Genomic DNA, 26,553 nt, shown 5'->3' with positions numbered 1-26,553 from the left:
CAGGAACTACAAAAGCTAGAAAGTTGAGATTAGGCATACAGACTCCAGGGACATAGACGCAGCGCAAGTTTGTCGATTCATGTTGCCACGCCCAATCTAACGCCCACAAACCGCCTAAAACTGCCACGTCCACACTTTTGAAAAATGTTTCGATATTTTTTCATTTTTGTATTAGTCTTGTAAATTTCTAACGATTTGCCAAAAAACTTTTTGCCACGCCCTCTCTAACGCCCACAAACCGCCCAAAGCTGCCACGCCCACACTTTTGAAAAATGTTTTGATATTTTTTCATTTTTGTATTAGTGTTGTAAATTTCTATCGATTTGCCAAAAAACTTTTTGCCACGCCCACAAAACCGCCAAAAACTGTATATGCTGAAGACTCTCCTTCGCACTTCGAATAGCTGAGTAACGGGTATCAGATAGTCGGGGAACTCGACTATAGCGTTCTCTCTTGTTTTAATATTTAATTATATCCATTACTGAACGATTTCTTTCGATATGTCATAAACCTGATTATTCCTATGGCAGCTGTATGAAGTAGTGGTCCCATCCGTTCCATTCCAACTACTAACCGTTTTGATTACTTACTTATATATGCAATAGATATGAGGCAAAGTTTAATGCAGATAGCGATATTCGGGTTTGCATAGAGAGGACTAACATGAGTATATGGACTCGACTGTTGATACTGATCAAGAATCCAATCTTAACACATAAGCATAAATTTAATATGTGCAACACAGAAATTACCATTAGGCAATTTCTGATAAATTGTTGTCCCTTTGTGACACTTATAACCACTACCCCAACCTAATCCCAATTGAACCGAAACATTATTATCCTCCCGCCTAAAAGTAATAAACAAGTACTAATAATAAATAAATACATAGGTTAAAATGTAGATGCTTATTAAATAAAGTAAGCTGCAGGCTATTGACTGTAGTGCTTTATATGAATAAATAAATATGCCTATTTAATGCAAATATAATAATATACTAACAAAAATATAAATGTAACGTAGGGCTAGATGTAATTTACAATGATATAAGAATGTAAAAGAAAATAATTATAATATATATAAGGTATACATATAAGGTTAAGGTTTTTTTGTAAACTTAATCACAAAAGAAATTATAAAATATAAATATTTAAGTTTTTTATTGAGTCATTAAGAGTAGTAACGAAAAATTCATTTCTTAGCCAGTAATCTTACCGCAGCTTTCTATATGCGGTCCAGTATTACTTTTTAATCTGCCAGGCAAAGCACAGAAGAGTTGGTCCTGTAGGAAACCCTAATATAGACTAATGAATCTTTTGTTGTTGAATTCAGATATAGAGTGATTCGAACGCCACGCAGTTTAAGTGCACGGAGACTTTATAGCTCTCAGTAGATCGTTTTCCATTAAAATACTTACTAGACATAACATATAATTATATTTTGGAAGTCATATTAATTAAATAAATCTGAATAATGATACCACGGTAGTCACATTATTATTTGAGTCGGAATACACCGCACCTTACGCACGAATGTAATTTTATTAGTTTTTTATTATTTTATGCAAAGTAAGCCATGAATTAAAATCTAATAAAAATGAATAATTTTGTTAATGCCACTTTTATTACAAACAAAAAATTTAAAACAGCTGGGCAATCATAGCGCCTCTATACTCGTATAATAAGCTTGAAATTGTTTGTATAGTAAATAATTAATACACATTGGTATATAAAGTAATATTTTTTAAGCAACGTAAAAACAATATTTTTTCTATTATATATTCTAATGTTCTAGTTAAGAGAACCTATAAAATCCTTATTAAATGTAATGTGTTCTTGTGTTTTTGTATCTCACACGTGTCAATTATATATATTTTTTTATAAATTTATATATTTATATATATATATAACTCGAACTTTCCTAACTGGAACTCTGTATAAATCGCATAAATAGGCAACTGAAGGTAAAAATGCACGTGAATATTGTACAACATGAAATAATACCCGTCGATTTTTTTTGCAGATGTTGATTCGAAATAGGAAAGTTCGACCATATATTATATTATTTATATAATAAATTATGTATTGTTTATATGTACATCTTAAACTACTTTGTAAAAATAAATGGTTTATATTATAGTGTCCAGTTGCCGGGCTTGATGTAAAATCTTCTTTTGATGTCCTACTAAAGTAATCCCCATGTCGGACAGTTGTTGAGCTGTTAGCCTAGATATCTGTATACGAAAATTTAAATCTATTTACTTAATCAAAAGAATTGGTAACATTTTAATACTTTACCTGTTGAGCATTTATTAAATTAGCCTCTTTAAAATGTTGAGAGTATCTAGACATTTTAATGTGCTCTAACCAAAGATCGGTACTTATAAAAATATTTTGACCACGCTGTGCATCCAAAATATGATTACCGTCTGATTCTGGTGAGTGTCGGGTTGTCAATAATGACTGTGGCTGTCTTGCCAAATTGTCAAGAGTTGAAACTATACTGGCAAATGTAGGACGATGAGTACGTTGCTTTTGCCAGCAATCCAACATTAACTGATAAAGGGCTTCTGGGCAGTCCATTGGAGCTGGTAAACGATAGCCCTTTTCAATACTTTTTATGACGTCCTATAGAATGGATAGGTGTAATAAGTATAAATACATACAACATAGACTTTGATTTAGATCATACCTGATTTGACCAGTTCCAATATGGGCGTTCCCCATAGGACATGACCTCCCATAAAACTACTCCATACGACCAAACATCCGACGCTGAAGTAAATTTTCTAAAAGCAATAGCTTCAGGCGCAGTCCAACGTACAGGAATTTTACCGCCCTTAAAATATACAATGTAAAATGTTAATTTAAAAGTGAAGCCTTTGAAAAGATAACACAGAACGTTTTGAATGGTCTACGGTATTGAGATATGGTTAAATGAAAAGCTAGTGAGCAAAAAGGTGACAGAAAAATATGCGTTGTAATTTCTCTTTTTTTTTCTAATTTTTTTTTTGTTTTTGATAGTTATTAATTTTCTTACATAAAAATGAAAACATGTGTGTTGAGAAATCGGTTTGTTTGTTTCTTTGGTGCTACTTCAAAAATGGAATTCGTAGAAACATTTTTTACTCGCAAACTTGGTATACAGATGTTATCGCGAATCCTTTCAAACGCAACGTAAAAATCACATAATGATATAAAAAGATGGTTTAACCATTTATACAATCAGTTCTATTCGTAATAAACCCATCGTAATGGTACTGTTAACAAACAAAGTCTTGTGGTATTTCTAATGCTTCAAAAAAAATCCATTTTTAACTATCCATTTAATTATACTTACACGAGTTGTATATGCATCACTTGCATTTTCAATTTCACGCGACAATCCAAAGTCCGCGATTTTGCATATTAATTGGGCATTTACAAGAACATTACGTGCCGCCAAGTCTCTGTGTACATAATTCATTTCACTTAAATATGACATCCCGCTGGCAATACCCCGAAGCATAACTATAAGCTGTAATGTTTGAAACTTTCCATCATTCACGCGAAGAAATGTGTCTAAGCTGCCATTTTCCATGTACTCAGTAATAATCATAACTGGATTAGACCGAGTAACTACTCCCTGTAGGTAAATAACATTTGGGTGATCAAACTGCCCCATAATAGAAGCCTCTGTCAAAAAGTCACAGCGAGCTTTTTCCGATGATCCTGTCAAGAAAAAGTTTTAAATGTTAAAACAAATAATTAGTTGTTAACCCAATTGCAAACTTGCCTGGTTTCAAAGTCTTTATTGCAACATCAATGTCCTGTACAAAGTTTGGTGGTATTTTTAAGCGACCGCGGCAGACATCGCCAAATTCTCCACCACCTTAACAATTTTTTGTTCATAAGTATACTAAAATATTAGTATGAATATTGCAAAAATCTTACCGATAATAGCTTCTATTGTAATGTAGTTTGCATCGATTTCTCGAGCAAATTCCCTTATTGCTTGATTAGGATCTTCATATGTATGCGGATCTACGTAGCTTCTACTATTTCCAAATAAAGGAGTAGTCACTAAAATAGACATAGGAAAATAAGAGGCTTTACCAAATTTCCCGTTAAGCTATAAAATATTTAATATGTACATATATACATGGTTAATATTAAAGGAATATTTTTATTTGTTTGGTTTGAAAATAATCAGCCAAGATTCTCTACTATGGTAGTCTGTTTTCAAATTTAATGAAATGTTTGAAGCATAGAATAGGTAAAATTTTACACACTTTAATTTAGAGTGCATAGTTTAAACATATTTGCACGAATTGTTACAGTTCCGTAAGTGAAAAACGACGCTGAATTAAAATTGAAGTAATTGTGAAAACCATGTATGTATTGTTGAAGACGCAAGCTCGAAAACCCAAACTGCATTTCAGCTTAACATAATGTTTTAATTTAAAAGCAAACACGCCTGTAGTAATTGATTTCGAAAGCTGATATTCGACATATGTATGTATTTACTTCTAATGACTGCACCGTCCATTTTATAACTTTCAAACGGTAACTTTTAAAAAAGTTCTCCGAGTTTAAGTTCTCGGCGAAGTACATGTCTGCAAATGAGCTAATTGTCGTTGCAAAAAGGTGGATTGTTACAAATTTTTAAAATACAAAAAGCATGCAACCAAAACCACTTAATCAATCTTAGAATGTAGAGAAGATGTACAAATTCACAAAAAGTTATACCGTTTAAATGAAGTGTTTTAACAATTGGAGTAGTATCCATAGAATTAACTAAAAATAAAAATAAAAATATGTTGTATATTATTGATGTAGCATTTGTATAGTTACCAACTTAAAGATTCACAAATAAAAATGTTATACTTAGCCATCTGACTAGCGGATACTTATATACCCAATATATATTTACCGACAAGCCGATATTTCTCTTCTTTAGAAGATTTTATCTAATGCGATAGGGAAGCACCCACTGACAATTCGGACAGGTACTGGGTATCCGGACAGGAGCAGAATAGTATCCATATCTTTTCAATCGAATATTAACCAGCCCACACAATGGATACGAAAACTCGAAAGTACGGTTTGTGGGCGTAAGAGTGAGTGTGGCAAAAAGTTTTTCTGCAAATCAATAAAAATTTACTAGACTAATAAGAAAATTAAAAAGTATCACGTTTTTCAAAAGTGTGGGCGTGGCAGCTTTGGGCGGTTTGTGGGTGTGGCAGCTTTGGGCGGTTTGTGGGCCTGGCAACATCAGTCAACAAACTTGCGCTGCCGGTATGTCCCTTGAGCTTGCATGCTAAATCTCAACTTTCTAGCTTTTATTCGTAGCGTTTTACGGAAGCCAACTATTTCGTAGCCAACTTATCATAGTCACACATACAAAAGTAAATACTCTTGTGGCAGCTACTGACAGCGGATATTTACCGGTTTATGACATTTCGTTGTTTTGCAGTATCAAACATGTCGAGTGTATTTCATTATTTTCAACATGCAGAAAGTGGTTTACGCGGTTTAATAGTAATATTTAAAATTTTGACTTGAAAAAGAAGGAACGTCCTGGACAACCGAAAAATTTCAAAGATGAAGATTTGGTGAAGTGCTCGATGAAGACCCGTGCCACACACTTCTGGAGTTGTCGAAATCATTTATTATGCGTTTAGCACAATCGTTTCGCTCAAAGCCGGAAATAAATAAGCCTGGTAACGCAATATTACAGCATCTCCGTTATCCAATTTATTAAGTTCGTTGCTTACGCTAACGACTGAATAATAGAACACAATATAAAACAAGAGAGAATGCTATAGTCGAGTTCCCCGACTATCTGATACCCTTTACTCAGCTAGTGGAAGTGCGAAGGAGAGTCTTCAGCACTGACAGTTTTTGGCGGTTTGTGGGCGCAAGAGTGGGCGTGGCAAAAAGTTTTTTTGGCAAATCGTTAGAAATTTACAAGACTAATACAAAAATGAAAAAATATCAAAACCTTTTTCAAAAGTGTGGGCGTGGCCGTTTTTGGCGGTTTGTGGGCGTTAGAGTGGGCGTGGCAACATGAATCGACAAACTTGCGCTGCGTCTATGTCCCTGGAGTCTGTATTCTTTATCTCAACTTTCTACCTTTTGTAGTTCCTGAGATCTCGACGTTCATACGGACAGACAGACGGACGGACAGACGGACATGGCCAGATCGACTCGGCTACTGATCCTGATCAAGAATATATATACTTTATATGGTCGGAAACGCTTCCTTCTGCCTGTTACATACTTTTCAACAAATCTAGTATACCCTTTTACTCTACGAGTAACGGGTATAAAAATCCCCTCCGCAAACGTTTCATCACTCTTTTATATAATAAATCAAAGGTGCACATTCTCAGTTGCCTCCCTTCCAATACATAAATGCCAAATCCGTCATAACTGCAAACCCAACATAACATAATTAAACTAAACAAGAGAGAATGCTATAGTCCACGTTTTCCAACTAGCAGATACCCGCTAGTGGAAGTGAGAACGATTTGGTAAGGTTTGTTGGCAAAAAGATGTAAGGCAAATCGATAGAAATATACAAGACTAAAAATAAAATAATTTTAAAACATTTTTCAAAAGTGTGCGTGTGGCAGTTTTGGGTGATTTGTGGGCGTATGCAAATGCTGGTTATTTTATCTATTTAAGATTTGTATTTCTATAGTTTTAATTTGTATATGCACAACTAAAACATTATTTATAAAAATACTTACCTTCGTTGCTAGCGTAATCAAGTGGTAATGGCAAATGATTTGTAGATTTTTTATCAAGTTCGTCTTGATGCTTAGATCTCATGAAATATACTGTAGCTATTATAAAAATGACTAAAAATAGTACAGCCGTCACGATGGCTCCAGCAATAAATCGTATTTGCACAGAATCGTCGTATACTGTTATGATGGAATACATGATAAAATATTACTGGAGCATAAATAAAAAAATGATAATTACCTGACCCAACGGATTGAAGAGTTTGGGCGTAAATCATGTTACTATAAGAACCAAACCCATTAATCGTTTTACAGCGCACTTGAAATCCATACTCCGTATTTTCTAACAGTCCTACAATATGTACCTTCGTTTCCTTTGTATTCAGAGCTGATTTATTTATAGCATCTAATTCGACCTTTGGAAACCAACGCACTTCATAAAATTCAAGTGGAAAATCACTTTGAACAGGTTTATCCCATTCTAGATCGGCATCTGTGCTAGTTATAGCCAATATACGCAAGTTAAAAACTGTCGAGAGCAAAACCGACTCAGTTGTAAAAACGATGTCAGCATGACCGGTCTTTACTTCGTTCAAATCCAACGGTATATTTAAGAACGACGTATTTAGAAATGTTATGTCATTTACTGCCACTAGTGAAGACTCGTTGGAGTGCCTGTTAGAATCGGTAATATGGGACGCGCTATTTATTGCGTGTATCTGCAAAGTGTATGTCGTTACCGGTTCAAGATTTGTAAGTGTTATTTTTGTTTCGTTAAATGTGTCAGTTGAGGGATTGTACACCACATTTGGGCTGCAATTAACACATTTGATCTTGTACACAATATCACTTTTATATATTTTAGGTTGAGTTTCGAGTAAAAGCGATTCATTTTTGGGTGGTGCGCTCCATGATATTATGGCACTTGTTTGATCAACGAACAACAAAGTGAGATTAGTAGGCGCAGCTGGTGGACTATAGCATGGCATATGTCGACCATCATTTGGATGTCTATAGTATCCAGACACACACTTGCAGAAAGGTGAACCAGTATTTGAAGCATTTGAATTGGGAGGACACGGAGTACATTTTGTTACCTCTGGAGACTTAAATGTCCCAAATGGACATTCTGAAAAAAAAAAAAACTTTTAAAAACCTCAGCTCAGTATTTGATTTCAGTATTTGATTATGTCGTACTCTTCCTGAGAGCAGTCATGCCTTTGTTCCGCAAAGCAAGTGCAAAGATCTAGTGCTGCACAACAATTGCGCAACATAGCATACCCGCCTTTTAAATAGTCATAATGAGCAACCATCATAAGGGCCAGTAATTACAAAAAAAACAAGAGAGAACGCTATAGTCGAGTTCCCCGACTATCTGATACCCGTTACTCAGCTGGTGGAAGTGCGCAGGAGAGTCTTCAACACTGACAGTTTTTGGCGGTTTGTTGGCGTTAAAGTGGGCGTGGCAAAAAGACTAATACAAAAATGAAAAAATATCAAAACATTTTTCAAAAGTGTGGGCGTGGCAGCTTTGTGCGGTTTGTGGGCGTTTGAGTGGGCGTGGCAAAAAGTTTTTTGGCAAATCGATAGAAATTTACAAGACTAATACAAAAATGAAAAAATATCAAAACCTTTTTCAAAAGTGTGGGCGTGGCAGTTTTAGGCGGTTTGTAGGCGTTAGAGTGGGCGTGGCAACATGAATCGACAAACTTGCGCTGCGTCTATGTCTCTGGAGTCTGTATGCTTATTCTCAACTTTCTAGCTTTAATAGTTCCTGAGATCTCGACGTTCATACGGACGGACAGACGGACATGGCCAAATCGACTCGGCTATTGATCCTGATCAAGAATATATATACTTTATGTGGTCGGAAACGCTTCCTTCTGCCTGTTACATACTTTTCAACGAATCTAGTATACCCTTTTACTCTACGAGTAACGGGTATAAAAAGCCAGGGTAAATAATAAGGAGAATTTAGCATCGGAAAGTTGAAAATAATACCAACCTGTACAAGTTTTATTGATGTAATTCGGCTCATAGCCGGCCTTGCAACGACAACCACCTGTAAGAATTGTCCATTTTCCATCACCTTTGCATAGGTACGTTGGCGGCTCATACGGTTCTGCGTTTTCGACACAAGATCCATTTTGTTTCTCAATTATAGTAATTTCTCTTCCCGTAGGTGTTTCGTTGAAGTGTGCAAAGTTTTCGGTAACAGCAGGACACGTAATATAATATACTTTTACCGCCAGGACGCTAATACAGGCGCCCTGATCTCTAAAAGCAAAATATACGCCTTTTTTGTTCACGGCTATGCTCTTCACTTCAGTGTTAATATCTACATCGGAGTTCTGATTGAAGCGCCCCTCACCAGCCGCGATGCGAGCAATCAGCCTGTAACTGTCTGTTTGCCATGGAGGAGGTTCTCGAGTAGCAGCATCAAACTCGTAAAAAAGTAAGCTAAATGTTTCCTTGCATGACAAAGCGTTTCCTAAAATAAAACAAACGTCTTTATCATTTTTCTAAATTAAAATATTGCACTAAAAAAGAAACACTGCACAACGCAATACAAACCCGGTGCTGCAAAATTTGTTCACAAATACAAATTTATGTTGTTTAACTTAATTAACATAATTTATTTCGATATTATATTATTTTGTAAAAGTCTTTTCTAATACTTGTGCTAAGACAGGGAAAATGAATCGATTAACAGAAATAATAGTTAGTCATTAGCACCGCTTATACATAGCGAAATTACTAGATCAAGATGTCTGTCCGTATGAACGCCGGTATCGCAAATATGTATGTTGAATATTTTATTGAATATAATATTATATTTTTGTTAAAACCTTTCGATATTGCAAACACTTTTTAAATCTGACTACTTATAAAAAGTGTATTGATAAAAAAACAGTACTATATGTGAATTAATTATGAGGAAACGATGTTCTTCGACTAACACATACCCGTTACTCAGCTCAAGAAAGTACAATTGGCATATGTAGTATAATAGCAAATATATCCGACATCGCAAACAAGCGACACTTATCGGCGATTGTATTTATTGCTTTCCAGTAACGCATTATGGTACGCATTAAAATTATATTATCTAAATCTTCTGAAGTAACATATTTATTTAAAATAAATTTGAGTATAATTTTTTATATAATAAATAGTTTTGGCCAAAAGAAGTACCCCTTTTCTCTTAAATTCTCGGTAGGAATTGGCAGACAAATAATAAAAACCATACATTTAATCTTAGAAGGAACGTAAGCGTCCATAGAACTTATCCCAACTTTTTAGGTTGTATTATTCCTAGATCTTGGTTTTCAAACGGTCAGACAAATCGATCCTAAATAAGAATATTTATGCTTCGTAGGGTCGGAAATCCGAGAAATATATCGTATTAGTGAAGAGGTCGTACTATTTTTCCTTGTTAAAAAACCATTTTATATATTTACCTGGGAATAAAGAACAATCGCGTATTGTGAACTGAATTTCAATGTAAAGTCGGTTTGCTGATCCACGATCAATAAACGGCGACCACAACCAGTTATTGACGTTGTGATATGCCACATCGCAAACCACATAGCTTCTCCAGTTTATTCCCTTAACGAAGTCGGTAAATGACTCTTCCACCCACTAAAAGTAGTCAAAGTTAAGCAATATTTTATTAAGCAATTAAGCGATATTTCTGATCAATAAATATTTACTAAAATAAAACACTAGTATAAAACAAAATCGAATTTTGTGAGATCATATTACATTATAAGCTCTAAACTATGGCAAGTTAAAAAATGTTCATATTCGAGCAAATCACATTAAATTAGGCAAGGGGATTCGCTGGATAATATCTTACATATTTCTCGAAAAAAAAGATGCTAATTTTGTTCTTCCTAATAAAGTTAATTATTTAAAATAAGAATTAATAGCACAATTGTAGTTATTTTGTATTTTCTAATAAGTGAATTTATTAAAGGTATTTCAGCTCATTTTAAACCCTAAATTGTAGGCAGGGGACTTATTCAATCTTTTATTGGGCAAGTGGTTCCATTTTATTTTTCGCATCTGTATTATATTATAAATTAACAAGAAAGAACGCTACAGTCGAGTTCCCCGACTATCTGATACCCGTTACTCAGCTAGTGAAAATGCGAAGGAGAAATTTCAACACTGACAGTTTTTGGCGGTTTGTGGACGTTAAAGTGGGCGTGGCAAAAAGTTTTTTGGCAAATCGATAGAACTTTACAAGACTAATACAAAAATGAAAAAATATCAAAACATTTTTCAAAAGTGTGGGCGTGGCAGCTTTGGGCGGTTTGTGCGGCGGGCGGTTTGTGGGTGTTGCAACAAGGGTCAACAAACTTGAGATGCATCTATGTCTCTGGAGTCTGTATGCTGAATCTCAACTTTCTAGCTTTTATAATTCCTGAGATCTGAGATCTTTATACGGACGGACAGACGGACGTGGCCAGATCGACTATTGATCCTAATCAAGAATATGCACACTTTATATGGTCTGAAACGCTTGGTTCTGCCTGTTACTTACTTTTCAACGAACATACTTTTTACTCTACGAGTAACGGGTATACCAAACAAATAATACGTACCCCTGGTGTTTGGGCTTGAGGGCCATACGGATACCTGGTCCACTCCAATGTAGCTTCTCTAGTTGTATCCAATAGAACGACTGCAGAAATTCGTGTACAATAGATATATATAATTTGCTGTTAAGCTTAATGGTGTTGAACAGTACGTACCCTGATCTGCATGTGCCAATTTAAAGTGAATTGAAATTAAAATAAACATTATTGTGCTCAATAATGACATTCTCCAAAAAAATTGAGATCTGATTTGCTCGTTAATTGGAGCTTGAACTTTGTAAATCACAAAGTTGAGGGTGCCTATAACATCATTTTGTACGGAAGTTTGAATTCTTTCGGAATAAGAGTTGCCTTTAATACCAATATATTTGGCATCTTTCTCATTTGGGTGACACCCGGACACCATTTTCGTTTTGTTAGGATCGTTTTCCAGCAGTTTTATTTTTTAATTGGCTTGTAAGCACATTGATGCGTATTTACCAAGATTGAGAGCATTATTTGTGTTTCCGGTCCAGTTGTTAACTGAAAAATAAATTAATTTGCTTTAGTGTACATTTTGTAACCACGAATGGTAATTTTTTTGTGGTACCCGTTCCCAAACATTTTTGAGTCAGTATTCACTGTCATATGTGCATGTGTATATATACATGGAAGCGTATACTGCATTGATACCTGCATTTTCCGATTCTGCTATATACATACATATCATCACCATACATGTTATATGTACACAAATTGATAGTGTGTATGTATGCTTGTCAAGGGACGCTAGCTTTGATTTAAACATTTAATGTCACGGATAATTACTGTTATGGCTTTGAAACACAAGATATTTAAACGGTTTACATTTTTTATATGTAAATATTGTATTTCTGCCTCACTGATGCACGGTGGACTAATATTCTGTAATTCTTGTCTTTACTTTAAAGTGGCTCTTTTACGCTCAAAAAACTCATTGTCGATTTGGTATGGATACTTGGTAAGGACCAGAATGTCATTTTAAATGTCCTTTCTGTGACTTTTTTATTCTTAAAATTCACTTCTACTCCGACAGCAATTCTGTTAGAACTCTTGGTATCGATAACTTTTATAACGACATGAACACAACATGAACACAAATTTTCCATAAAAGGTGAAGTCAACATAGCATCAACGATATACGAACCAATTTGAAATAATAACAATCGGAACCAAATGGGATTGTAGCATAACTGACGTTCTTTTGTAATAATTATTAAAACTGTCTCATAATCTAATTACTTTAGAGAGAAAACAATCTATACATAATATTTGCTTTTCTGCTGAAAATGATATATTAAAATAGATGTTACCAATGTCTGGAATAACATTATTAACTTGATGACAGCATTTATCCGAATTTACATCTGATTGCACCCTTTGTATATTTACTTGATCGTCCATTCGTTTGCTTAAATAAATCCGAGAAAAGCTAACATAGCAAAAGCAGTTGACGCAGTTCGACTTACTAGTCTACTGAGTTTTTAAAATGTTTGCGCTTTTGTAAAAACTGTGATAGCGACCGCACGGAAAAAAAATCGACAAGAAGTCAAACTGCAACCAAAATGGAAGTTTAATTCTGAATAATTACCAAGATGATTACACAAATTACTCGCTGCTTAGCTATTGAAAGTGCGAACAAGATATTTTAACATATTTCTGGCATATCAATTGAATTGGAACAACAATAATACAATGAAAAAAAATGTATGAAAAATGAATGTAAGAAATTATTTAAAGTTAAAATTTTTAAAAAGCCCTTTAAACTGGGCCTGGAAACATTTGGAAACAAACTTGCGCTGCGTCAAAATATCGGAACTTCAACCACTTCTTAAGGTCGAACTAGAACCAAAATCCAAAACCATAACAAAAACCCAAGATCACTTAATATACAGACGTATCTAAGGTGCATATGCAGAAAAGACCAGTGCAAACACCAATTTTCTAGAAGAATGGGCATACTATATTTTACTGCATCCTAATAATCCCAATCTGCTAAAGTTGTGAAGACAGCTTCCACAACTCCGACTGTGTCCTGCTAATATAAATACAAATTTTGGAAACTGTGGAGAAAACACTACAGCAAACTACGTAGTAGCTAGATCATCATTAGGATCTCCATCTGGCTTCAGCTGTATATCCGATGCCAGCGCCCTAACATCAGGAATAAAAACATTGTATAATTACAAAAAAAATTATTAAAATATTTCACCTGAAAAAATTGACATATCGAAAATTCTGGATATTTTTTTTTTTAATAATTTTATTACTTCACTTTTACCAATAGCTTTTTTTGTTTGGAGCTTTAGATTTATTTTTAACAAAGTTTTTTAGATTTTAAGAGATTTCATAGAAATTTATTCTAATATTTCTAAAGATAAATTATTGAACGACTAGTTTCTACGTAGTCGACTTCTGAAAGTATAATTATAAATAAAAAATTAATTAGTTTTAATTTCTGATGAACCAAATTAAATTGTACAGAGTCTTATTTTAACAAAAAAAAACAATAAAGGATTTTTAAATCGGAACCAGTTCAGGTAATCAACATATTTTAAACGGTTAGATTTTTATAAATTTTGAACTTTTACTTCAAGACTATGTATACTTATACCTATTTTTCAAGTGGGACAGGAGCTTTAATGTATTGCCGCTCAGCTTTCGGCTGCGTTAATTTACCCTCCGTTTTAATTTCGGGGCCTAAAAGAAATATCAAAAATATATTTTAACAGAAAAAGCGATATTTACATATATATCATGTGTATATTGATATTTCGATATAATTTCACATCACTAGAAATCATGCAATGCCGAGAACTCAAAGCATTGTCAGAAGTTAATGGAACTAAACTATGTATAATATATCAAAGCAAGAGATAACGCTGTAGTTGAGTTCCCCGACTATCTGATTCCCGTTACTCAGCTAGTGGAAGTGCGAAGGAGAGACTTCAACACTAACAGTTTTAAACGGTTTTGTGGGTGAGAGTGGTTAAAAAGTTTTTGTGCAAATCGGGAGAAATTTACAAGATTAACAATAATGTGAAAAAATATCAAAACATTTTTCAAAAGTGTGGACGTGGCAGTTTCGGGCGATTTTTGGGCGTTAGGATGGGCGTGGCAGCTTTGGGCGGTTTGTGGGAGTCAGGTGGGAGTCAACATGCGGCTATCTGTCTGGAGTCTGCATGCTGAATCTTAACCTTCTGGCTTTTATAGTTCCTGAGATCTCGACGTTCATACTGACGGACAGACGGACATGGCCAGATCGACTCGGCTATTGATCCTGATCAAGAATATATACATATACTTTTTATGGTCAGAAACGCTTCCTTCTGACTGTTACATACTTTTTAACGAATCTAGTATAAAATTTTACTCTACGAGTAACGGGTATAACTATTATCATCACCTTCCAACAAATTAAGATGGGACTTTATGTCATTTAAAAGAACTAATATGCAAAATCAAAATATATTGATACTTGCTTGCATCGCGGCAGTCTGAAAAATAAATATTTTGTTTAAGAGTATCTTTGTTTAACGACAAGCACACCAGCACATTATGTTGCTTGTAAAAACGCACTTTATCAGCTTTCAACATTCAACTACGGGGTTAGACTTGAATCATTCGATGATAGCAGCGGAGAAATACTCCGCAAAGGTGGTAGTGAGTTTGTACATTTCCAATTCATCCTCAATACGTGTTCCAGCCAATGAATTTTTAAAATGTATCCCAGAAAGTTGAGATTACGCATGAAGCTTCCATAGATATAGGTTGATCCAAATGTTGCCGCGTAAATTCTAACTCACTCACTTTTAAAAAATGTTTAAATTCTAATTATCTATCGATATGCCAGACAAATTTGTAACAAAAGAAAGTATGTAACAGGCAGAAGAAAGCATTTCCGAATCATATAAAGTATACATATATATTCTTGATCCGGATCTATAGCCGAGTCGATCTGGCCATATCCGCCTGTCCGTTTGAGATATCAGGAACTTTAAAAGCTAGAAAGTTGAAATTCAGATTCCACAGACATAGACGCAGCGCAAGTTTTTTTAACCCATGCAACGCCTACCCCAACTTCCACAAAACGCCCTAAACTGCCACGCCAACACCTTTGAAAAATATATTGATATTTTTTGACATTTGTTAGTCTTGTAAGTATCTCTCGATTTGCAAAAAAAACTTTTTGCCACGCCCACAAACCGCCAAAAACTGTCAGAGTTGGAGTTAATTTTACTTGTCGTCTTGCCAATTTCTTCCTCGCACTATCACTTTCTGCGCAACGGGTAACAGGACTAACAACCATTTAAATGACACTGTGCTAAAAAAAATATGAGGAGGCAAAAAAGTCGACAGATATTGATGAAAGTATTAATTATCTAGTTCGATGATATTGTTTCTCAAAGTAAGAAAAAGTAGGAGAAAACGCTATTATCTCGTCTCGTAAAACTTAGGTAGTGGGATTGCAAACGAAAATTTTGTTGGCAAATTAATAGAAATTTATAAGAAAACAATACAAACAAGAAAGAACGCTATAGTGGAGTTCCCCGACTATCTGATACCCGTTACTCAGCTAGTAAACGTGCGAAGGAGTCTTCAGCACTGCCAGTTTTTGGCGGTTTATGGGCGTTAGAGTGGGCGTGGCAAAAAGTATTTAGGCAAACCGATAGAAATTTACAAGACTAATACAAAAATGAAAAAATATCAAAACATTTTTCAAAAGTGTGGGCGTGGCAGCTTTTGGCGGTTTGTGGGCGTTAGAGTGGGCGTGGCAAAAAGTTTTTTGGCAAATCATTAGAAATTTACAAGACTAATACAAAAATGAAAAAATATCAAAACATTTTTCAAAAGTGTGGGCGTGGCAGTTTTGGGCGGTTTGTGAGCGTTAGAGTGGGAACATGAATCGACAAACTTGCGCCGCGTCTATGTCTCTGGAGTCTGTATGCTTAATCTCAACTTTCTACCTTTTGTAGTTCATGAGATCTCGACGTTCATACGGACAGACAGACGGACAGACGGACATGGCCAGATCGACTCGGCTATTGATCCTGATCAAGAATATATATACTTTATATGGTCAAAAGTGCTTCCTTCTGCCTGTTACATACTTTTCAACGAATCTAGTATACCCTTTTACTCTACGAGTAACAGGTATAAAAATGTAAGGTAAATTTTAAGGTATGGGCATGTCGAGGCGTTCAAACGGACAGACGAGCGGAGAGACGGACATGACCAGATCGACTAGCTTATAGATCCTGATCAAGAATATATACAATTTAAAAAATTCTAAATATAAATATACTAAATAAAAATTCCAATACATTTTTTGAATCTGTGGGCGTGGCAGTTTTTTGCGGTACGTGGACGCTATAGTGGCGTGGCAAATCGTTAGAAATTTACAAGATTAATAATAAAATGAAAACATATCAAAACATTTTTTAAAAGTGTGGGCGTGGCGTGACAGCATCAGCTAACAAAACTGCGCTGCGGCTTTGTACATGCTTAATCTCTAATAGTTATAGTTTCTGAGATCTCGACGTTTATATGAACGGAAAGACGGACATGGCCAGATCCTCCACTATTGCTCCTGTTCAAAAATATATCATATGGTCGGAAACGCTTCCTTCTACCTATTACATACTTTTAAACGAATAGAGTATTCCCTTTTATTCCCTTTTAGTAACGGGTATAAAAACGTCCAGTTTATCATGTTATTGCCCATCTCCCTATTATCCAAAAAGTATGCTCACAATATGGATTATAAGTGTATATATGCAGTGGTGCCACTATGTAGACAATGGTCTAACGCCGCCGAACGGCGAAGAGGTCGAACTGCATCGTGGACTAGTGGGCTCCGTTGGATCTGGGTCGTCGCAACCTATAAAGGGATGACAAGCGCAGCCCTTGGCCACTCACTGAATAAAATCCTTAGCTTCATAATTAAATTATTTCTTCTGGGAAGTCTTTTAATTTTGGTCTTACATTTAAAAGTGGCCAACCACTAAAATTTGGGACGAGTCCTGGCCAGGGCGTAGAGCTATAAATGCTAATATCCAATTAGGTATGTCAACTAAAATGTTGTAAGCTTTACTAACGTAATAAAACGAATAGATCAGGTAAATTTGAATCAAATAACCTTAAAAACCGTCTGAGGCACTGATATATATACGCTTCTTTCAAACCCACCCAAAAAAATAATATGAGCCGTAAACAATTCAGTTTAGAGTCCAGTTCACTTTCACGCACTGCGCATGCTCAGACTTTCGGGGTGGGGCTTATGGTTTGTTGTGCACTGTCTGCATATGGCAACCCTTAGCTCGATGGTGGTGCGTTGTGGCCGTTAATTTTATGTCAGTTCCGTTCTGTTTGGTTTGGTTCCGTTCAGTTCGAATTGGGTATAATTCGCGTGCGGCTCAGTCTTCATGGAACGCGGCGGTCACATAACAAACTTTCGGAAAAACCACCCACATGTGTGTACATGTGTGTATAACCGTGCATGCGTAGAGAATTTTCTAGCCGAAGGTTTCAGTTGTGAAAACAGACAAGGCGCTGTGACGGATCCTCTAGGTTTTTATTAGTTTGATCCAGTTAAAAGCTACCTTATTTCTAAAAAAATATCCTTTTTAGACAGAGTCGCAAATACATTAAGTGGCGTCATCTGTTTCGAATTAGAACTTGGATTAGTTCCAGTCAAGAAACCGAACGAAATTATGATCAAAAATCTTTATTCTGATTTGTGTGATAACTAATGCTATTCATAAATTTGGTTTGAATTGCGCAAAGGAAGACGGATCCGCCTTTATAAAGATCTAGTTTAAAAGTTATTTAGCTTTAGGTAAGGCAACCGGTAGTAGCAGCTTAATTATAGAAATCAACATTTAATCCAATTTGTCCCTACATAAAAATTGGAAAAATATTAGAAATTGCAAGCTACCCCCCACCCTTTGCCCCCTGCGTATGTGTAAGTACGACCAAATACTTACGTGTACCTATGTTTATGTGTTTACGAAGCAACCCTTAAAGTCGCGCGACGATGGCAACGACAAAAAATATTTTGTACAAATAATAACAAATATACCACTACGAAGCCGATTCGAAAAAGCAAGGACTTTTTTGAAAATGTTAAATGTATGGTTTAGGAAAATGTGTTATTATTGTTTGTCTATTATTTAATTTTAACTATAAGCTTTTAAAAATTAGTAAAAGTGATGTAAAAAAGACATACCTCTTCGAAAGCTATAAGCTCTTAAACACTAGTGAAAGTTATATAAAATGACACCTTTTCGAAAGCTTAAAATGAATTTATTGGTTATCAATTTTTATTCGTATATAGATGCACTTGAATGGTACCGTAACTCAAGCGTCATCTTGTAAGGAATGGATTCCTTAAATGAGATAATTGACCACCAAACATTTAGCCAGGAGTTAGTTGAAGATGCATCGGAGTTCATCACTGTGGGTCAACATTCGGAGCGCCCGTCGCAGTCACGTGAGCAGCATATTTCTGAGAAGGATCTGACTATGTCTATGCAAGAGATGATTTCCTGTCCCAGAACTGACGCTTTGAGTGGAGGGGTGAAACACCGCCACGACTCTGCATCTGGGTCGGGATCGGCATCGGGATCCAATTCCGTTGTCATGGTTATAGACTCACTGGGACAAGGTAACAGGCAACCATCATATCAAATTGTGCCTCAGCAGTTGCAGCAAAGAACAATGCCATTGCCATTCGGACTACTCCAGCAGGATAGGCATAATTTGCAGCATGAACGTGATGTGAATACCAGCCCAGTGGACTTTGTATCACCCGAAATTAATTTGGATGGTCTGACTGTAGACGCCATCTCCCAGACGGTGCACTCCCAAGAAATGGCGATAAAGCAGGAGCAAAAGCTTCTTATTGTGCAATCCAAGAGTCAGGATCAAAGCCACAGGCGCATTCGAATGCTTGTAGACGTTTCGAGTGTAAATGCAGGCCTTGGTGTGGACGATATAAATGAGATTTCCTCCGATGACGTTGGCTGCGACGACGAAGGAGTTACGCTGAGCCAGCACCACCAGCATATTTTGGAACGGGAGGAACAATTTGGCATGACAAGCCACCATCCGCATCACCAACATCATACTCAGGTCCTCCATAGCTTGCATCAGAGATCAACTCATTCGGAAATGGGACTGGAGAGTGGACATGAGGAAGTTCTATCGGTTATCGTCCATTCACAAGACAGCGACAAGGAGGACGGCGAGGAAAATGGTGATGGGGATGCAGAAGGAGATGCAGAGAATGAAGACGATGATGAACGCGATTCGCGGAGTCGTGAGCAGTTGCTTAGTCACAGCTCGTATCAGACGCTGACCTCGGTAAATGATCGCTTATCTTCGCCTGGGTTTAGTCAAACCTCTTATGCTACACTCACCCCCATTCAACCTCTTCCGCCTATATCAACGATGTCCGAGAAGTTCGCGTACTCTGGCCACATCTCGGGAGGAGACAGTGGCGACACGGATGTCAATGGAGATGATGGAGGTAGGGGAGTCACTGAGGTTGGTGAGGTCATCAACCAATCCAGCGAGGCTTCAGGGACTATTTCAATATCTAGTAGCAATGCTACCTCCTCTGTGTGCTCCAACAATGATTGCAGTTCTTTTTCTGCCCTCACCATGCCCATGGGAAGTGGCCATTTGAGTCTGGGTGTTTTAAGTGGCGTCCAGTCACCATTTTCCCCATATGAAAAGCTATCTTCGTTGATTTCCTCTCCGCCTAATAACTACCTGGTCTCGTGCGATCTACATGCCTCAGTTCCCGGACGCGTTATGTCATCGCACTTGCAGATAAGTCACAACGGGAAAAAGGAGTCTGGAATGACTCACGAACACACACATGGTCCAGCTGATGTCAATGGTGGGAAGTTTTCCTATACTGGTCACATATCCGGAGGTGATAGCGGAGATACTGATGTCAACGGTGAGAAGTTCTCTTTCTCTGATCATATCTCCGGGGATAGCGGAGATGAAGATGTCAATAGGGAAAAGTTTATATATTCAGATCACATATCTGAGGGAGATAACGGCCCCGACGTCAATGGCGGAACGTAAGTATTTTTTTGAAGCTACTCTGGTCACCATATGTCTTTTGAGTTTGAGGTTACTCAGGAAGTGTATAAAAAGACTTCTTCGCGTTTTCCACCCTATTAAAAAAATATATTTTTTTTTATCAAAATCTATACCCAAGTCTATCTGGCCATGCCCGTCCGTTTGTCCGTATAAGGGCTGGAAAGTTTAGATATCCTGATATAGCCACGCCCTCTCTAACGCTTACTAAAACTAACATGCGAATAACGGGTATGTTCTTCGAAATAATTTAATTTTAAACTCAGCTTTCATAATGTTCCTTCAATATCGTGTACTCGACATTTCGGCGTGATTTAATTGCCTTAAAAGTTTCATCAAATATTTATCGTGATCTATTTATTAAATATGTCAAGTTTTAGCGCAATATCTGTTATATAGGACTTTATGCCACGTATTTGGCAATATGGACTGTGCAGTGAATGCACACCCATTTTAAGCAATTCTATTTAAAACGATATTTAATATATTTAAGGAATTGGCTCCAGATACACTCTGAGAGGGAAGTGCGACTCCATATGCCCTTGCCGGCTGATCTGGAAGCGAGGTTTCACATTTCGTCAGAGCGAAGGACTCGACTCAACGTTCCACCTGCGCGTGGATCCTTAAACCGACATCATGCTCCAAACGCTCCTATCTGCCCCGCAAATTGGAAGGCGGATGATTGGAAACACAGCAACGCTGGCATTGTTAGTTTGACCGCCGATATTCCCGTTGTTGTGTCCCTTACTCCAACACCGCCTCCGATAACAGACGACTCGGTGAGCGGAATTAAACTAAACGAGCGATTATCACCAGGGCACAGACAACAGTACTTCCTGGACAAAAGCCAAGATCCCAGTTCCGTGATAGTAGAACAGTGCAGTCCGGGCATTCATGGCACCCCGCACTCGGCGGGTGTCATTCACCAGCAGTCTCAATCAGGTCTCGGAAACGAGTTTCAAGGCAGCAGCCAGCAGGCCAAGGTTTCAGCATGTGCCTCACCAAAGGCAACAGTTTCCTCTGGAGGAGGAGGTTCCAGCCGCAATGCAAATGCCAGTGACATGGAGGAGATCAACACTAAGGATCTGGCACAGCGCATCTCAGCGGAGCTCAAGCGATACAGCATTCCACAGGCGATATTCGCACAACGGGTACTCTGCCGATCGCAAGGCACCTTGTCCGATCTTCTGCGCAACCCAAAGCCGTGGTCTAAGCTGAAGTCCGGTCGAGAGACGTTTCGCAGGATGTACAAGTGGCTCCAGGAGCCCGAGTTTCAGCGCATGTCTGCTCTGCGGATGGCCGCTGCCCAAATTCCTCAGCGAGCTCCTTTGAGCTCTGTAGTGACACTTGGGTCAGCAACAGGTTCAAGTGGCTCCACCGAAACCATGCCAACGGAAGTTGAGTCCCATGGCGGCCCTACGATGAACTCAAATGGTAAGAAAATTTGGAGTTTCAAGCAAATTGATCTTTCACTACATATTCATTTGATAAGTATATTATATAGGTATTAAATAAGTACATTAACTTAACACCTATTTTAATTAAAAAAAAATATTTTTATAGCCGTTTCTCGTACATCTACAGTACATGCCTAAGGCATTAGACCAAAATATACCTAAAAGATACTCATTGCTATTTATTTTATTTATTTAGTCAAAGGTTTTTACTAAAGATTTTTATACCCGTTACTCGTAGAGTAAAAGGGTATACTAGATTCGTTGAAAAGTATGTAACAGGCAGAAGGAAGCGTTTCCGACCATATAAAGTATATATATTCTTGATCAGGATCAATAGCCGAGTCGATCTGGCCATGTCCGTCTGTCCGTCCGTATGAACGTCGAGATCTCAGGAACTACAAAAGCTAGAAAGTTGAGATTACACATACAGACTCCAGAGACATAGACGCAGCGCAAGTTTGTTGATTCATGTTGCCACGCCCACACTTTTAAAAAATGTTTTGATATTTTTTCATATTTGTATTAGTCTTGTAAATTTCAATCGATTTGCCAAAAAACTTTTTGCCACGCCCACTCTAACGCCCACAAAACGCCCAAAACTGCCACGCCCACACTTTTGAAAAATGTTTTGATATTTTTTCATTTTTGTATTAGTCTTGTAAATTTCTATCGATTTGCCCAACATCTTTTTTCCACGCCAACTCTAACGCCCACAAACCGCCCGAAACTGCCACGCCCACACCCTTGAAAAATGTTTTGATATTTTTTCATTTTTGTATTAGACTTGTAAATTTCTATCGATTTGCCAAAAAACTTTTTGCCACGCCCACAAACCGCCAAAAATTTTCAGTGTTGAAGACTCTCCTTCGCACTTCCACTAGCTGAGTAACGGGTATCAGATAGTCGGGGAAATCGACTATAACGTTCTCTCTTGTTTTAATTTAATTACGGAAAGGGTTTATAGCTTTGTCTTGTCCATGTCCTTTCTTGTAATAATATATTGAAATCAAAACTACTTTTTGTATTGCATTAATTAATGTGTTAATCTGTTCATCTGCGTTTTGGGCTAACATCAGTTCTCACCAACGAATCGGCTGCCTCGCCCGCATCTACACCTGTCACAAGCGTTTTGGTTGGCAGCGTCGTTAGCTGTCGTCGAAAGGAAGAGCCGCAGATGGAACAAATGCCCCAGCCGAAAAAGCCGCGATTGGTCTTCACCGATCTACAGCGACGAACATTACAAGCTATTTTCAAAGTATGTATAAATATTAGCTTTTTAAACAAAGGTGTGCATTGGCTTTCTGTATGCTTAGAAAATGTTGAGTCTTTTGATTATAATTAATCCTTAAAATAATCATGATTAAATTAAATGGTTTTGGATGTGAAAATTTAATTATTACTTTACAGGAAACTAAAAGACCTTCGAAGGAGATGCAAGTGACCATTGCAAGACAGCTGGGGCTTGAGCCTACTACAGTGGGAAATTTTTTTATGAACGCCCGAAGAAGGTCGATGGATAAGTGGCGGGATGATGAATCCAAAAGCACTATGCATATGGTACATAACCGACAGCAACCACAAGACGAGCAGGAGAAAGATAATGGCCACACTCATACACAATCGCAAAATGGTCATAATCACACTCAAAATCATACCATCAATAATAGCATGTCACATGACCACTACTCAAATCTCCACACAACAGCTATGTCGCCTCTTGGAGCTTTTGATGAAGAGGCTGATATGGACTTGGAACTGGAAAGTCACGACTTTGATTTAGTGGACGCCGATGACCATGGGAATGCCAATGACCCAAACGGCGACATGTTGTGACAGCATAGCCAAAGCACACGTCGAACGATCAACAAGCCCAAAGTATTAGCTCCGAAGTCTACGACTCACTACTTCAACAGCACCCGCATTCAGTCTCGTACGCACATGGTTTCTCCAAGAGCAATGGATGCCAATATGGGTCGCATTGTGAGAAAGAAAAACGAAGGTATTAGCAACGGGAGCTATGACGATAACCGGTGTGATGTCGCGTCGGACCATTTGCTTGATGCCGAACATGTTCCAGATGAAAAGCTTATAATAAAGCAAAGCTTTCGCCAAGAAGTGCTCGATAAAGAGGCCCATATCTTCATTGATGATATAGCTATTCCAAATTGCTTGGATGATCTGAAGGTAATGATTGTCTGTTAAGGGCAGACGTACAATCTTCATACGTGCGATCTCATTGCTTACTGAAACTTTGGTTGTCCAAAAGATTTAACATGATTTTCTTTTATAGGACTAAAGTTTGTTTAAGCTCATATATTTTTAAAGCAGTAATAGTAAATATATCAAATTTCCTCAATTCTAAATTATGAATGGAGATTTTATTTGTAAAATGTTTGGCTCTGTTTAAGTGCTTTTCTGTTTATGAATTTTTTGATTTTCAAGAAGTAAGGCTAACAAGGAAAACTTCCGTAGATAAGAATATATTATTCTTTAAAAAGGAAGAACAGTTTCATTTTTTTTATGTATGCAATAAAGTACCTACATACCAATAGCCGTCTAGCTATATCGTCTGTATAAAAGTCAAGTCTCCTGGACTATAACAGCTAGTAAGAGATTAGGGAAGCAGATTCTAGTGATATCTACGCAGTGCCCATATACACAGAAAAAACCTCACCCTCACACTTTTAAAAAAATGTTTTGGTTTTTAAATAAGGTTTATTTATCTTGCCAATACCTATCGATATGCTAATAAAATTGTGGTTACTCCCACTTTAAAGCGGAAAAACGCCTGAGCTAATAATTAATAAATTAAATTTAATTAAAAATGTATGACCAATTAGGTAACCGCAACTACGCGGTGCTTACTCTCGAAAAGAGTCGTTTTCCTGCTCCTCCCTCGCACGGAGTGCCAATATCTGTTAGTCGGAATATTTGGCTATAGCTACTTTTCATTTCTTTATGAAAAGAAACTACATTTTACGTGTTAGAGCTGCAAAAGTACAAAACTATTATTTGCTGAATTAAGCTTCCTTTTTATTATACAATTTCTTGTCATTTATTTATGTTTACATCTTTAAAGTTTAACTGAGTACGCGAAATATTTATGATTGTAATTACGCCGAATTATCCTTCCGCACCAAGATCTACTTTCTCTCCAGCAAAATTTTGAAGGACCTTGAGCTAACATTATTGGTGACTATCATTGTGTAACATGATATAGATAGACATGCTTAAAAATTGTACATTTTACAGATATAATATTCCCCAATTGCAGTGTAGGTACTTCACAGAATATATCCAGACAGTCAGTTAAGCTTTGAGGGAGTAACTATGTCGTGTTTGTGCGTACCTATTTATATGTTTAAAAATAATATCCCTGTTTTTTTAACTTAATGAAAGGGAATGAATTGGCCTCAGGCAAAAAGATAAGATGTCATTGGAAAGCGAAAGGTGTATGTATGTAGATATTAGATTGAATACAATTGATGATATGTAAATTGAAGAACGCGATATAAAACAAACATCTTAATATGTAAAGAAAACTGTATCTAGTCAAATTTATAAGAAAACACATTTCACACAAATATAAGGTAGAATTATTTATTCAACTATATATTTTATTAAACTCATCCACATTATAAAAGCCTATATTGTTCCTTCGTGTTTACCTTTTTTGAAGAAATATTCGGGCCAAAAAAATGAATTTGAAATGTGAATACCTAAAATCGATATGGCTAACAATTAATACTTATTTTTTTTTAATGTAAAAAAGTGTACATAGAAAGTTATTCTAAAATCCTTCCAGTTAAGTTTGAATATAGACTTTTCATAAAAAAACGCCATAAATCACAATTCATTTTAAAACAATACCAAAAATTTTAAAAGTACTCAAATGTCATTAAAGTCACTATGTTAATATCTCTAGGACGTATTATGAATAAGAATATGCCTCTTGATGTATGCTAGTCAATTTAGTTTAAATAAAATTTAGTAAACTACCGCAATAAAGAGGTCGGTATGTCTAGGCACATTATTAATTTAGGTATATATGTAAAGATCAGGCAATGCAATATTAAATTAAAGCAAACTTAATTGAGTATTATTACTGGGAGGGTGAGGTGAAAGAGGAGCACGCGGAGCAGATGGTGAAATCACCGAATTTGCAAAATGCGATCAGCTGCTACAAAAAAACCCAACTTCTGAAAGAGTTGATAAATGACCTCGACTGAACCAGTCAACACACAGACAAAACAAGAAAGCACGCTATAGTCGATTTCCTCGGCTATCTGATACCCGTTACGTGCTAGTGGGTGTTCTAGAAATATATTTCGAAATGTTTTGGCAATAGCTATAGAAATTAGCATGGTAAATATTAAATGTGGGCGTGGCACTTTTGGGCGGTTTGTTGGCGTTACTGTGGGCGTGGCAACATCAGATAACAGACTAACGCTATTTCTATGTCTCTGGGATAATGCTTTATAATCGAGGAATTCATATGGATCGATTTCGAAGCTTCCTTTTACCTATTGCATACTTTTTAATGAATCTAATAAATCCCTTTACAGTTAAATGTGTTAAAATTAAATAAAACAAATTTTCAAAAGTGTGGGTGTGGCTGTATTGGGCGGTA

The 26,553-nt window shown here is 36.7% G+C and overlaps 2 protein-coding genes and 1 long non-coding RNA gene across 11 annotated transcripts; 1 reads left to right on the top strand and 2 right to left on the bottom strand.

Moving 5' to 3' along the window:
• Positions 1-1,601: 1,601 nt before the first annotated feature.
• Positions 1,602-12,413, bottom strand: LOC122622850 (ephrin type-B receptor 1-B). Of its 8 annotated transcripts, none has more exons than XM_043801434.1 (14): positions 12,007-12,411; positions 11,491-11,856; positions 11,341-11,420; positions 10,192-10,372; positions 8,736-9,221; positions 6,972-7,859; positions 6,734-6,910; positions 4,728-4,775; positions 3,933-4,061; positions 3,775-3,870; positions 3,340-3,710; positions 2,692-2,838; positions 2,298-2,627; positions 1,602-2,233 (listed from the first exon to the last, which is right to left on the bottom strand). In XM_043801434.1, exons 2-14 carry the CDS (start codon positions 11,738-11,740, stop codon positions 2,129-2,131), a joined length of 3,288 nt encoding a protein of 1,095 aa, XP_043657369.1. In that variant the 5' UTR covers positions 11,741-11,856; positions 12,007-12,411; the 3' UTR covers positions 1,602-2,128. The 8 variants fall into 8 exon arrangements, with proteins under 8 accessions (XP_043657369.1, XP_043657371.1, XP_043657373.1 ...); XM_043801436.1 differs by having other exon boundaries at positions 12,037-12,411; XM_043801438.1 differs by having other exon boundaries at positions 12,142-12,411.
• A 1,469-nt stretch (positions 12,414-13,882) lies between these two features.
• Positions 13,883-17,513, bottom strand: LOC122622895. Its single transcript, XR_006326358.1, has 3 exons — positions 17,338-17,513; positions 17,106-17,282; positions 13,883-14,052 (listed from the first exon to the last, which is right to left on the bottom strand). It is a non-coding gene; the product is annotated as an uncharacterized LOC122622895 (long non-coding RNA).
• A 347-nt stretch (positions 17,514-17,860) lies between these two features.
• Positions 17,861-26,286, top strand: LOC122622841 (homeobox protein onecut). 2 transcript variants are annotated; one of them, XR_006326341.1, is made up of 6 exons: positions 17,861-18,190; positions 18,689-20,447; positions 20,960-21,900; positions 23,000-23,178; positions 23,331-24,107; positions 25,323-26,286. XR_006326341.1 is itself a non-coding variant. In XM_043801405.1 (6 exons), the coding sequence occupies exons 3-6, from the start codon at positions 18,733-18,735 to the stop codon at positions 23,754-23,756; spliced, it is 3,261 nt and encodes a 1,086-aa protein (XP_043657340.1). In that variant the 5' UTR covers positions 17,898-17,922; positions 17,983-18,190; positions 18,689-18,732; the 3' UTR covers positions 23,757-26,286. The 2 variants fall into 2 exon arrangements, 1 of the variants encoding a protein (XP_043657340.1); XM_043801405.1 differs by having other exon boundaries at positions 17,898-17,922; positions 17,983-18,190; positions 23,331-26,286.
• Positions 26,287-26,553: the final 267 nt, after the last annotated feature.

Source organism: Drosophila teissieri, chromosome 4, assembly GCF_016746235.2.
Source record: "Drosophila teissieri strain GT53w chromosome 4, Prin_Dtei_1.1, whole genome shotgun sequence".
Classification (NCBI taxonomy): Eukaryota; Metazoa; Arthropoda; class Insecta; order Diptera; family Drosophilidae; genus Drosophila; species Drosophila teissieri.
The sequence above is the reverse complement of the archived record's forward strand: the minus strand, read 5'-3'. Positions and strand labels throughout refer to the sequence as shown.